At 56.1% G+C, this 13,651-nt stretch overlaps 1 protein-coding gene across 1 annotated transcript; it reads right to left on the bottom strand.

Annotated features, from left to right (window-relative positions):
* Positions 1 to 1,866: 1,866 nt before the first annotated feature.
* Positions 1,867 to 13,576, bottom strand: TGME49_314890 (ThiF family protein; the record flags this gene model as incomplete). Its single annotated transcript, XM_018782843.1, has 7 exons — positions 1,867 to 3,988; positions 4,079 to 5,078; positions 5,307 to 5,711; positions 6,194 to 7,276; positions 8,125 to 12,084; positions 12,767 to 12,855; positions 13,434 to 13,576. 7 exons carry the CDS (start codon positions 13,574 to 13,576, stop codon positions 1,867 to 1,869), a joined length of 8,802 nt encoding a protein of 2,933 aa, XP_018635351.1.
* Positions 13,577 to 13,651: the final 75 nt, after the last annotated feature.

Genomic DNA, 13,651 nt, shown 5'->3' with positions numbered 1-13,651 from the left:
TAAACGACGAAGCAACGCGTTTTTATCGGTTGGAAAAGCGCAGCCAGTTCGAATCAATGCCCTAGTTTCCGATGGAGTCATGAACTCCTGAAGTTGTTTCTCTCAGACCAAGCCGTCGGACAGTGAAATCCAGCATTGTTCGCTGTTTTGAGTAGCTCTGTGGGTGGTGGAGTGCAGCAACCACAAACAACTTAGATTTTGTCCGTATATAATTAAAGGAGTCATCCACTGTATTTTCCGGTCGAAGTTAGAATCCATTTACAAAGGTGAACTAAATCACGCTCGTCTTGGAAAGTGAGAAATCCCGAACGCACAAAGTCACATGCTACTTCTCCGTCACATTGTGACGTGGCAAATATTAATCTAGGTTTACTACCTGATATTCGAGCTTTGAATACCCAAAGTTTAATTCGTCTCAGCATTGCGGAGTTGTTGATTCCGGAAAATGCTTGTCACCAAGTGTTTATTTCGAATTGGTCGTCTGCGCTCCACGCAGAGAACTGACCTGACAATCGAAACTGTCGAAAATGTTGGACTCGGAACTCTGTTTCCTGATTCACTCACATTCACTCGCTAATCCACCATCCAGATTTATTCATCTAACGCGGATTCGGTCTATCGTCCCGTTACACCACTGAGGTGCAATGGCTTTCGGCGCTTTGAGATCATCCTCGGCGCGGTCGCAGGTCCTTTCGTGAAGCCACAATAGAGTCGTGTTCTTTCAGTCGGTACTTCGGGAATGCACCATCCGTGTCCCATCAAATTTTCCAAAGGCGCCTTTTGCTACCGAGAAGACACCGCTTTTGCCAAAGCATGTTTAAAAAAAAGCAGGAGTTACCTCTTGGACAAAAGTGAGCAGGTTCCTCAAATGTCTGGAAACCTAGGAGCAACGTTTTCCTCGTCCGGCAAAGAAATGCAGGGACTCGTTGATGCCTGCTACGTCTCTCAATAACCCATCACATAATTTTAGTCGGTTCCCTCCATCCGTCATGTCGGTTCGTTTAGTAAATGCAGACAAACATGCCCGTTTCGTCCATTTGCACTTGGTGCAAGACAAGGGACATTCTACACTTGCTTAAACCACATACGCAAGTCAGCGGCTGCGCGTCAGAGAGCCGTGAGATCTTCAGCAAATCATCCTGTCCGGCATTTTCTTAGCAAAGCAGAAAACCAGGATTTGCCAAGACAAGGACTTGCGCTCTTTCGTACAAGTAGGTGACTGGATGACACGGACCGGAAAGCGAAAGCCAACATACGCACCTACGCAGATGACAGAGTGATCAGTACTTCCATCCTGGGAGAGTTCATTTCTAAGACAAGATCGTTTAACAAACCTTCCTAAGGTATACGCACTCAGATCGTAAGCGACACCATCGCCAGTAATCCGTGAGATGTTAAGAAAGCCTGGAAGCCGTTGTCCCCAGTCAGAATTTATGATGGTGCCATCATGATGTTAAGGGCACTACGTCGAGTGTGAACCACTGTCTAATTAAAAGACCATTGATTCGAAGTTGTACAAATACCATATTCCCTTTGTCAGTCTTTCACTTCGCCCATTTCCCTGCTCAACCTCAGTTCCGCTCTTCCGCGCTTCTCCAGGCTGCGTTCTGAAACTTCAGACGAGCCTCACCGTGAAACGGGGAAAGCGGACAGCACCGACAGACCATCACAGCGAAGGGTCGACTTTCCCACAGTTCCCCCATGAATTAAATACTTCAGGCAATTAGCATCACAGTGGATACTCGACACTAACCAGCGTAAACGCGTCTTGTCAATTGTGACATGAAGGACAGCGTCTTTTGTTGCAACTCGAACCGCCAGCGTGCGAGTCACCTACGCATCTACACGCGTCCCCTCAGCTTCGCTTCAGTTCTTGGTTTCTCCCTCGTTCATGGATATGCAGAGCTTGAGCTGAGGCACTGCCACCTCGTTGTTGTCTTCGTCCACGGCGACAACATCGACAATCACCCATGTTAGAAAATCCTGTCCCCTCTGTGTCTTCCCAGCGCGTCTCGAGCAGGCGTCTTCGTCTTTCCTTTGCGCAGCGAGATGGCCAAACTGTCGGTCGACTCCATCTGTGTTTGCTGTTTGTCCGCCGCCACTCTCTTGCGTGTTTCTGCACGGTGAACTCGAATCGCTTTCTCTACTCGCAGGAGGTCCCCCGCGCGTCCGACGCAAGACTGTCCTGACTGCGTCAGCCAAGGATGCTTTTCTGTCGAAACGAGGGAAGTTGGGAAGGTGCGTTGTCGTCTCGGACGCCGCCAACAGTTCGTCCGTCAAAGTGCCCGTTGATGACGAAGAGGCGGGCGCCTCCAGAGACCTCCATCCGGCCTCAGGAACACTGGAAGGACGAGGAAACGAGGGAACAGCAGAGGGAGAGGGCGACCAGCGAATGTCAGGCGGGTCTTTACCCTCTCGATTCGACCTTGTCGATGAACTTGAAAGAGTCGTGGTCGACACGGAAGAAGCGTCCGATTCGGTTGAAAACCTCCGAAGGCTCTGAAGAACTCTGCCTCCTGCCTCCTCGGTTCCCCTCCCCTTACCTGCGCGTGCCGACAGCTCTTCCTCGCCATTCGTTTCGGCTTGCTCACCAGTCGAAGGCCAGAAGGCCCGCCAATCAACTAAGTCGCTCTCGGCTTCGTCGCGCGCGTAGAGAAGCGAGTCTTCACACGTCAACGCTACCACTCGAACCCCGAGGGTATCTTCCAGCATCCTCACAACCTCCTCGACTGTCACCAGAGACACTGCTACGTCTCCCCTCGCTTCGTCTTCGTCTTCATCTTCTTCTTCACCGGCCTCTTTTTCGGCATCCAGGAAACGCACCGCCTGTCGGCCTTGTTGGTGCTGAAAGCCTTCGTCGTCTCTTCGTCTCGTCGTCAACCTCTCTCCGCTAATCGCCTCCTTCTCCCCCGCTCTCTCCTCCTCGCCCGCTCTTTCCTTCTCTCTCACTCTCGCCTTGCGAAGCCGGCACCGTGGCACAGTCCTCGACGTTCTCTCAGACGTCCTCAACGCGAGTCGGAGACAGTCCCAGGGCGTGAAGCCTCGGCCCTTGAGTCGGCCGCCACAGATGCAAGCCGAGGGCGGGGCGAGGGGGGCAGCTTGCGTGAGAAACGGAGCACTTAAATTGAAGAAGGAGGACCGTAGACGCTGTCGCATCTTCTCTCGACGCTTCCTCGTTCGCGGCAAACGCTGATGCCAACCGCGATACGTCACGAGTTCTGCACCAAAAAAGCAGCTCTTCTCGTCACCGTCGGAGAGGCCGAGATTCGCCTCCATCACCAGACAAGGCTCCAAACCATCATGCACTCCCTTCCTTCGCTCGCGCCCAACAGCAGAGGCAGACGTTGCCTCGAGTGACGGCCAGGACGTCCGAGATGGCGAAGCAACCGACGTCGCGGCGCCCCTCCCGCTTCGACTCCGTGCGGGCAGTTCCGCTGCCACTCGGCTTCTTCTTTTCTCGCTTCGCGTTCCAGCCTCGCTCAAGAGACTCGCCTGGACGAGCCGGTAGACCTCGAGCGCGGCAAGGCCTGCAGCGACCGTCGTGGCTGTCGAGGTCGCCGGGACGATTCTCCCGCTGAGTTGCTGGACTGCGAGGAGATCTGGAAGGTCAGAAAAAAGGAAACACCGGGCTCGCAGACGAGCTGTGGCCGTCAGGAAACTCAAGTGAACAGGAGAGTCCTTGTTGTACGTCATCGGGATCAGCTGTGGCACCGCAGGTGCCGAGGACTCCGCCGCGGAAGCGGGGAAAGCAGGAGGCGTCCCCTCAGGCGAGAAAGCAGACGAAGGCTTGGCAGGCGAACAAGGCTGTGAACGCAGCAGTTGCGACATTTCTGGATTTATCAACAGGCGAAGAGAACGCGCGAGGGTGGACACAGAGCGATCTGGCCTTCTCTCGAGCTGAGGTCTCGAACGCTTCAAATGCTCACTCACGATATTCCCAAATTCGGCGACAGCCTCGTCGTGGTCTAGGGCTCGCTTCGTAGCCGCGCTGACAGGTTCCGAAAAGAGACCGTTTCTCGCGTTTGATGCGCATGGACGCGAGGCAAAAGGCAACAGAAACGAGATCCATTGTCTCCACCTGTGCGTCGGTCTCTCTCCAGGTTCCTCGTGCTTCCCCTGCTGCCCACGAATCCACGCCAGAGCGGAGAGAGGATCCGCCGAGGCGTCTCTCGCAGCTGCAGACATGGAGGCCGCGCCGCGGAATCTCTGAACTGCCTGAAGAAGTTTTCGGACGACGCGATAGTCGCAGTTCGCTTTTCCTCCATCTGCGGGACCTTCCGCGTCGAGACATCGGTTTTCCTCATGCGTTTCAGGTGCGTCCGACTCAGATGAGCTTCGCGTTTCTGCACAGAAGTCGAGATCTAAGCCATGGGCCTCGCTCAACAGCTTCGCTGCACTACAGATGAACATCAGACTGTCGCTGTCGTTCTCCGAGAAGGCAAGGGGCTTGACACGGGCATGTCGCTGTTCCATTTTCGCGGACTCTCTCAGGTCGTCGTCCTCGCTCTTCTTGTCCAGGTTCGCCTTTTCTGCCAGCGGTGTCAGTGCCTCTTCACCATCACCGGCTTTCTCTTCACTCTCCGACGTCGCTCTGAGGCCTTCGACCTCGGCCACGAAAAACTTATGGAAGAGCCCGAGTGCGCGGTCGACGAAGAAACACAATAACTTCTCCTTCATAGCATCGTCCCTTCCTTCTCCTCCTCGTCCACCTTCTTTCTGTCTTCCCTCTTTTCCTTCGCCTTCGTCGCCTTCTTCTCCGTGGCGACGACTACGAAGTCGGAGGACATGGCGAGCGTCGAGGGCCGCCCCCAAGATGTCGGCTAGTTCGAGGCTTCGACTCGCCACCTCTCGCAGAGGAGGCGAATCCAGAATTGCCTTCGCAAGTGCCTCCCTCGGCACCACGACCGAGTCCTTCGCTTCCCCCGGGTCTCTGCTCTGGCTGTCGCTGGGAGTCTGGACTGCTCCGAGCGAAGTTGAAGAACTTTCGCCTGCTTCCCCAAACCTTCGCGGCGCAAAGGCGCACACTCTGCGGCCCTTTGGAGACTCACACAACGCTGCCGCAGCAGCCTGGAAAGAGTCTGAGATACACACACGAAGGAACGACAAGAGCGGTCTGATCGACTAAGCTACGTCATACGGAGTTCGCCTATGTACTCGTTACGTTTTTGAGGTTCTACCGCTAAAGAGAGCAACCTCGGCTTCCATGTTCCCTCTTCGTTTATCTATACGTGACGCGACCCCTCGCGGATTCCATCTTGCGCTCACGACAGTCCTATGTCCTGTCTGTTCTTCAGCCTTCTTCCTACCTTCGTTATCCTTCATCTCTGTATCGGCGCGTCTCCCCTCCTCGGAGAGTCGCTTGTCTTGCCGCCGTTGAGTCGCTGCGTCAATTGGGTTTGCGTCTGAACGGCTGACGCCCGCCTCCGTCTTCTGCGCGGCCTGTCGCTTGCCGAAGCTTGCATGTTCGGGGCCTCCGCGCGTTCTCTGGGATGTGAGTGCATGCAGATCGACGAGAAACGCGTTGCTGCTCTCAGGCAAAGCAACAAAAAAGCGATGGAAAGCTTCGCTAGCCCACTGCACAAGATGAAGCGGCGAAGAAGGGAACAGGCGGACAGAGCAAGTTGCCTGCGGTCCCTCGTCGTCGTCACCACGGGGATCTGCCGTCGATCCATACGACTCCGTCAAGTGAGGCACCAGGGCCTGTGCGTGACCTGGGAACAAAAAGGCGAGAAAAAGGAGAAAGATGTGCAGCGAGGGGACGCGAAGCGATGCTGCAGCGAGACATCCAGCCGCAGTAACCAGCACGTTTACGAATACTCTTTACACTCGAGACTTTGTCGAAGAAAAAAGCTACACGAATGCGCCCAACCCACAGACAACGCAACGGGCGTCAGAAAACAAGGTTAACATCACAATATGTTCATCGCTACACAGTTGAGTGAGAGACACAGTGGTGTGACGTTGCCGTTTTCTCGAGTTGAGGTGTACGATCATCCGGACAAAGACGAAACTCGCCCACGAAAGATTCGCGTCCTGAACCGACCGCACTGTACGTTGGCGAAACGCCTATATCTGTGCGTCTTCCTCCTGTCCACCTCTCCTTCGCTGCAGTCCTCGAGAGTCGCTTCCGCTCCTTCCGCGGCTCTCGGCTGGTCTCTTTCTTCTTCTCTCTGTCTCTCGCTGTTCAGCTCACCTCTGAGACCAAGCGTCCCTGCCTCGACGAGAGGCTTCTGGTAGAGGAGACACTGAGAGTCGAGATACATGCGCGCTGCCACCGTGTCGAGCGCCATGGCCACCAGGTGTTGTCTTTTCCAAAACGGCCAGTTGAAGACCTCGCGCTCCGTCGCCGTCCCCACAAATGCACAGACAGGTCGAATCCGCAGCGCAGGATTCAACCGTCGAGCTGCATGCGCGGCTGCCACCGCTTTCGGCCGGTGCACATCTGCCTCAGTGAACAGCAACTGGCGATTCAAATTCGAACGCTCCACCAAATCTGCATCTGCTACTGTGATGCATCCTTCTTCGACTTCTTCTTCCTCTTCTCCTCTCTCTTCTGGGTGGTTTTCGAATCCTGCCTCTTTAGCCTTTTCCTTGCTCCCTCCGTTCCTGTCTTCCTCACCGTCTGCATCGCCTCTGGTTTCTCCCCCGGTGTCCAGTGGCCTTCGTCTCTCCTGTCCTCCCTCTCGGCGCCTGTCCGCCTGCTGGCGCTCCTCGGCAGAGTCCCTGTCGTTTGTGCTCTGCGCTGCACCTCCGGCCTTCGGAGGACCTCTGTGGAGGCGCGTCGGCTTCTGCGCAGTTCCTCTTTTTCCTCTTGGCATCGCTGGCCCGCAGCCAACGCCCATCAAAGCGAAAAGCTTCAAGAGTTCGCACCCCACAGCGCCTGCCCCCGCGAGGAAAAGGTGAAGCGTCCCTAAGCGTTTCTGCACAAACTCGCCGAGAAGGCGCTCTTGGCCAATCCACCGCGGCAGCGAACATGCCGCGCGAGAGGAACGCGGAGGAAAACAACCGAAGGGACAAGTCGGTGCTCTACAGCAAGCAGGCGAAGAAGGAGAAGAACCAGAAGAAGAGGGAGAAGACCAGAGAGGCGAAGAACGAGAAGTGTATGGAAGAGAAGAGGAAGACGCACGCAGAGACCGCGAGACGTCGCCGTGAGGAGAATGGACTTTAGAGACTTCGTGGACGGGGAGAATGTCAAGAGCGTCAAAGTAGAAAAACTGGTGGAAAGGTGTGAAGCGTCCGCTGAGCGCCTTTATGGCTTCCTGTGCAGCGAGGGCTCCTGAACACAAGTGAGGGCAAGCACAGAAAGGCCTGAGTGAAGACGCACAACGTGAGCAGCGAAGAACTTACTCCCCCCCTCACGTTTTCCTTCTATCTTCTTGAGAATGTCTCTCTTTGTGTTCTTCTTTCGCTGTGCCTCTCTTCGCATCTGTGTCATATCGCGAGGGAGACAGAAACCGGCGGGTGATGACAGCCGGAAAATCCAGGATGAGGTCTGCACTCCTGTCTTGACATGTCGCCTTCGGAAGCAGGCAATGGGAGAGGGAGAGACCAAGGGAAAGACACCGGAGGAAAAGTGAGGAGAACGAACACAAATACAAACGACATAGCTCATCCTGTTCTCCAAGAAACAGCCGTCAGAGGATGAGCGCGGAAACAGAAATACAGAGTCTCTCTTTCTGTTCGTCGCTCTTCGTTCTCTCACTGCCAAAGATGAGATACGCGAGAGACAGGGTGAACTCGACGCGACCAACGACGGAACAGTTTCCAGTCTTTACTGCCCAACAGACACATCGAGGCCCCCCCATGCATTAAGTTGCGAACTGAGGACGTGGAAATTCTCGCTCCGAGGCTCCCCGTCTCGTCATGTTCGCTCGGGTGGAGCTCTGCAAAGCTTCACCCGTTGCAGACATGGAGGACCAACGGCGAACAGGACAAAAGGACGCGCCTGTCTCCGTCCCCTGTGATCGCCACACATGGCCAGCTACCAGACGTCGAGCCAGACGGGTCCGACGCTTGCGGAAGACGGGACAACGCAGCGAGCGTTGCTCCCTCTTTCTTGCTTCGCCTTGGTCCGTAGGAACACAGGCAAAAACGAGCGAAAAGGCGGAATTCGCATTGGCGTACCCATAATCGAGGCTATGGGCGCGAGATGACCCTCCGCACTCCGATACAAGTCTCCAGCAATTTGACGAACGCGTTCTTCCTCCCTCTCGTTCTCTTCGCGATCTCGATCTACTCTTCGTGGTGTCTCTCGGTTGTGTGCATCCTGTCTCGCTTGGCTGTCGTGCTTCCATCCGCTGCCGCCTCCGCCACTGTCCTTCCGATTTCCTTCGCCTCCTGGCAGCGCCCTCTCGCCTGCCCGAGTCCCCGGATCCCCGGGGGGCTCTGAGGCTGTGACTCCCCTTCTTTGTCGCCACAGCCGAACCGCTTCTTCTGCTACAAAACGCCTTTCCGCTGCTTCCTCCTCTGCCGGGAGTCTGTGAGCGAGACAAGCAGCAGCAGAGTCCTGCAGAGGAGCCTTGCCAGACGCGGGTGTGCCGTCGATGTCCGTATAGCCTCGAGACTCGCTGCGAGTCGAAAAAGAGGCAACGAAACGTCCCAGCTCCGCCGACGAACTCGCCAGAGGCGACGAAGGCTGGACAGTTGCTGGTGAAGGAGCGAAAGAAGGATGGCAGCCCCGAAAGTTTTCCGGTTCAATGGAGTCGCCCGAGGGCCCCTCCACCGGAGATGAACAACCGTGGCGTTTTCTCCGCTTTAGGAGAAGCGAGTCCAAGGCGCGGAACGAGACGTGGAGCATCCGTTGTCTCTTCGTCTCCTCGTCTTCCTCTCCTCGATCTCCTGTGTTTGGCGGTAGGCTCGGAGAATCCTCAGACTCATGCGCGTGCTCTGCCGGCAGCGTCGGGACCCCGGGGGACTCCTGGAAGGCCTCCAGCGCCTCGTCGAGTGGCTTAAAATGGAGCCGGCAATTCCTAGGAGCCCCCGCGTTGTCACCCACATCTCGTTGTCTCCCCCGATTCTTTTTTCCTTGTTCTAAACGGCTTCTTTCCTCCGCTCCCAGCATTCCGCGTTGTCCGTCTTCTCGCCCTGCGTCTCGACTATGGCGACGCTTCCGAGCTCCCTCGGCCTCTTCAGCCGAAGGAAGCGCAGGATTTGAAAAACGAGACGCGAGAGGCAAATCGATGTGCGCATCTGTCGGAGGTCCGAAACGGTAACTGTCTCCGAAGTCCACGAACAGTCTCCCTGCCAACCCCACAGCCCACACAGCTACCACATAGGGTCCGTCCCTCCGTAATCCCGCGACCGCTGGTTCCTCCCCTGTCTCCTTCAGTGTCTCAGGCGTCTCTTTACCTGCCTCCTCAGCTGTCTCCTTGAGGCTTCGAGTGCCTCCTTGAAGCCGACTCACCGAGTCGAAAGCCTTCTTTGGAGACACTTCAGGCGACGCAAAGGAAGGCGGAGAAGTTCGCGGCTCTTCTGATTCGTCTCCTGTCTCTGTTGATTGCTTTCCCGATGTCCTTGCCGGCGCCGCGGCTGAGGCGCGTCGCCCCGCCTCCCTCCGCTCTCTCTGGATTTCCCTGCAGAGGCGGTTGAAGTAGATAACCTCGTCTATTGGGCGATTGGAGAGAACAACGACGTCTGTCGAAGCGAGCAAGTCTTTTAGGTTTCCCCAGGCCTTCCCTGTGACTACGCCAGCCTTCTCGTCGAGTCCCACTGTCTCCGCGCCTGTTGCATTTGTGATGATCTCAAGCTGAGAATGAGGGAGAGTTAGCCGCTCGAGCGCTGAGTAAGCCAGTTCAGCTCGGGAAGCAGCTTCATGCCTTCGATAAGAGGTCTCCGCATTGCGTTCTGCAGAGACATCTGGACTTGGCTGTGGGTTGGTGTCTCTCCCTTTGATCTGCTGCTCCCCCCCCTCCTCTGTCTCCCCTCTGGGGACGCACGGAGCTCCTCGGCTTCCCGCTGTTTCGCCGTTTAGCGTTCCTGCTTCTTCAAGACTGCCGCCGCCTTGCAAAGGAACTGTGTCGACATTTCCACTGGGTATGGCGAAGTTCGCACTGGCCTCCTCAGGTCCGCTTGGGGGCTCGCTGTCAAGGAGAGACAGTCTCCCCACGCCGGCGAGAAGGAGGCACTTCGCGGTCTCCACGCCGACGCCTTGGAGCCCAACTAGCAGGACGCGGGTCCGAGGGAGACGCGCCATGTGATCGCGTCCGTAGATTGGCCACTCCCGAGAGAGGAACGACGCGGACGGAGACAGCGAAAACGCAGAGTCGCCCCGTTGACCAGCCTCGCGCGAAAGAGAACGGAAGAAAGCAGACGCAGAGCTGGACGCCAAGGAAGGAGACAACGAAGAAAGGGAAGGAGAACGAGACGAGAATGAAGGAGACGAAGAAGGAGCAGAGGAAGGACGAGAAGACGAAGGAAGAGAAGAGGGTGACGTTTCAGGAGAGAGACAAGCAGACGCTGAGCAGAGAGAAGAAGAGAGAGAAGAAGAGAGAGAAGAGGAGAGAGAAGCGGAGGGAGAGGGCAGAACTGAACACGGACATCTAAGGGAGGAAGAAAACAGGGAGCGACGCGAAGGGGGCAACGACGGCCGACAGAGAGAAACGGTTTGTTCGCTTTCAGCCGGCGGATCAGAGGAAGGTCGACAAACCATCCGAAGCGGGGACAAGAGAGCATATGGGCCGCGAGGGCAGCACAACGACAGAACTCGTGAGGGCGCAGGAGTCAAGGAACTCCTAGGCGAGAAGGCGAACAACGTCGAGAGAAGCGCAGGGGCAACGCGACCTCTCGAGCAGCAACGCAGAGACGAAGGGCGACACGAGGCAGACGGAGACAGCGAGGAAGGAGACAGCGAGGAAGGAGACAGCGAGGAAGGAGACAGCGAGGAAGGAGACAGCGAGGAAGGAGACAGCGAGGAAGGAGAGAGAGAGGACGACACAGCGGCGCTCGAGTTGCGTGACGGAAGAGAGCGACGGTGAGATCTGGGCGCGAAGGCAGACGAAAGAGAAGGCGGCGGAGAGGGAGATGACTGAAGAACCGGGTCGGCGCCACAGGTAGCAGAGAGACAGGCCGCCTGCGCAAAACCTGCTGCGCCCTCTGCACGGAGGGGGAGAGCCGTGAGGAGGACATGAGGAGCAGAGGGGGACGGGGGGGATAGAGAGTGAAAGAGCGACGCTAGGAAGGAGACGAGAGACGCAAAAGAGAGAACGCGAGATCGCGTCAACTCGGGACTGACAGACGACAGAAGAGAGGAGAAAAACTGCTCGCGCGACAGAGCTCGAGGCGCGAGAGGATCGAGTCGCAACACTCGCAGAGAAGACCGAAGAGACTTCCCAGAGGAAGTCCGCACAGCAGACCGGAGAGTCGGAAGAGCGCAGCTGAACCCCGGTGGTGAAAGTTCATCGGTCGTCTCTGCAGCGCGCCTAAGCGAGACCGAAAAGAAAGAATCCTGAGAGAATGGGGGCGGCAACGACGGATCCGAAGGAAGGGGGGAGCCGCAGTGTTCAAGAAGGCCAAGGAGAGAGAGAGAAAGGAGAGGAAGCGCTAGGAGCAGCGGGCGTTCTCCAGCGCTCTTGCACTTACGAAAAAGACTAGGAGAGAGAGCAGAAGAGACAAAGAAAAGCAAGAACGGAGAGAGACCACAGAGCGCAAAGAAGAGAAGCAGCGCAACGTCTGCCGCCGCTGCCCACCACCCCACACGGAGTGTCATGGTGGAAGAAGGTCGAAGGGATTTTTTCGTCTGAGGAATCGTCCATCGCGAGTTGTGGAGATGCTGCTCTGTGTGACGAAAGGAAACGGATAGACCGCTTTTTTCTTTAAGTCGTCGTGAATCTCCCCTCGATGTACCGGGCGCTGATCGGGAGTCGTTGACGGTTAAATCGGTTGGCGGAGTATTCGGATTCGCGTCAATCAACTGAGAAGAACGCCCGGCAGACTTCAAAGCTTTCGCACATTCCGCGATGGCCCCCCTCCTTGCGCCTTCGGACGACTGGCCCTCTGCAGACGCAGGACGAGGTTTCAGTCTCTCGTTGAAGCATGCGAAGAATCGAGAGAGACTGAGGATGGAGAGAAGGAGGGAAGCGAGCAAACCTGCGGGAGAGAAGAAAAGAAGAAGAAGGAGCGGAGCGAGGAGAGGGAGTTAGGGCAGACGAGAGAAGAACGAACAACAGATGGGGGAGCAAGAAGAAGGGGAAAAAACGAGCGAACAGAAGACGAGAAAAAACCAGATGGAAGAGAAAGGCGAAGGACGACGCAAGAAAGAGGCTTCTGAAAGAGACAGAGGAGGCGGCAAGAGACTGCTGTCTCTGCTGTCTCTGAAGAGTCGGAACCAGTCAAGCTCCGGGGGGAGACGCTGAGCATGGAGAGGTCTACGAAGAGCAAAAGGCCATGAAACAGGCGCGCTGCCCCCACACAGAAACGGCGCAGTTTCGCTCTCAACAGAGAGTGGTTTCCTCTGTCGAGTCTCAGCAACTGCGGCGAGGAAACAGAACGGTCGGGCGCCCTCCCGGCTGTGCGTATGAGACAGCCTGAGGACAGTCTTTTGATGGTTTCAGTCGGAGAGGTCGACGAAGCGATTCCCCAGCCGTTTGCATGCAATTTCTGTTCGCACAGAACATTCAACTGAGAAGCCTGGAACGGTAAGTCTCTTTCGTTTCTGCGGTGTCTCTACAGGACGGGCCGGGTCGATGCCCGACGCGAGCGACGCTGTCTCGCAGAGAAGACAAAGAACGCGCCGCGCAGTTGTGGAGAAGAAGTTCTTCCTAGTTTGTACCTGTGAAAGGAGCGAGAGACTGCTTTCTCGCCTCTGCGCTCTTCAAAAGATTCAGAGAGAAGAGAACTCCAGTCAGATGTAAGTTCGTTCTTCAGGAAAAGACCTGTTTTCTTGAGTCTCTCCAAGGGGAGACGCCAAGCAGCCTCGCGCAGCTTTTCCTCGCATGTGCGCCGCTGTGGGTGGCTGCATGCATGGTCTGTCTGGAGACGAAGGCGCTTTTGGTCGACAGAGTTTTCTGAGAGAAAGGGGAGAACAGACGAGAAACCTCCCCTCGATTTTAACGAATCAACTGCCGATAAAAAAAGACTCCGTGGAACGCGGAAACCCAACGCCAAACGCTAACGCTGGGGTGCGAGACACACGTCGCCTCTGCGATTTGAAGTTCTTGCCTCGTTCCATCTTTGCCTTCCTTTCTTTTTGTTGTTCTCTTCGCGTCTTCTTTTCTTCTTTTTCTCTCCTCGCTGCTTCAACGCTTGAGTGTTGATGCGCGAATTCCTCGCAGGAACTCCTGGCCGTGCATGCAGTTCCTTCACTCCTCTTCAGGACGTCACACACACTGAACGCCTTCGGTTATTCATGCTCTCCTTTCTTGTGAGAATCAATCGTTTTCCTCCCTTTCTTGCCGTGTCTCTTCCCTGTCGATTCTTCCTCCCTCTCTGCTCCCGACCTCTCTCTTCTCTCCACCGTCTCCTTGGTTCGCCTCTCTTCTCTCGCTTCTCTCGAGTTTTCTCCGTTGTCTTCTCTCCCCCCGCGTTCAGCTTCGCTTGGATCAAAGAACCGGTCCACGCACCGACTCTGTCCTCCCGCCATTTTTCGCGTGGATTGTCTCGCTCCCTTTCTTTGTCTGGCACCGCTCTTTTCCCTCTGTTTTGCCTCGCAGGTCTG

Source organism: Toxoplasma gondii, chromosome XI (assembly GCF_000006565.2).
Source record: "Toxoplasma gondii ME49 chromosome XI, whole genome shotgun sequence".
NCBI lineage: Eukaryota > Apicomplexa > Conoidasida > Eucoccidiorida > Sarcocystidae > Toxoplasma > Toxoplasma gondii.
The sequence above is the reverse complement of the archived record's forward strand: the minus strand, read 5'-3'. Positions and strand labels throughout refer to the sequence as shown.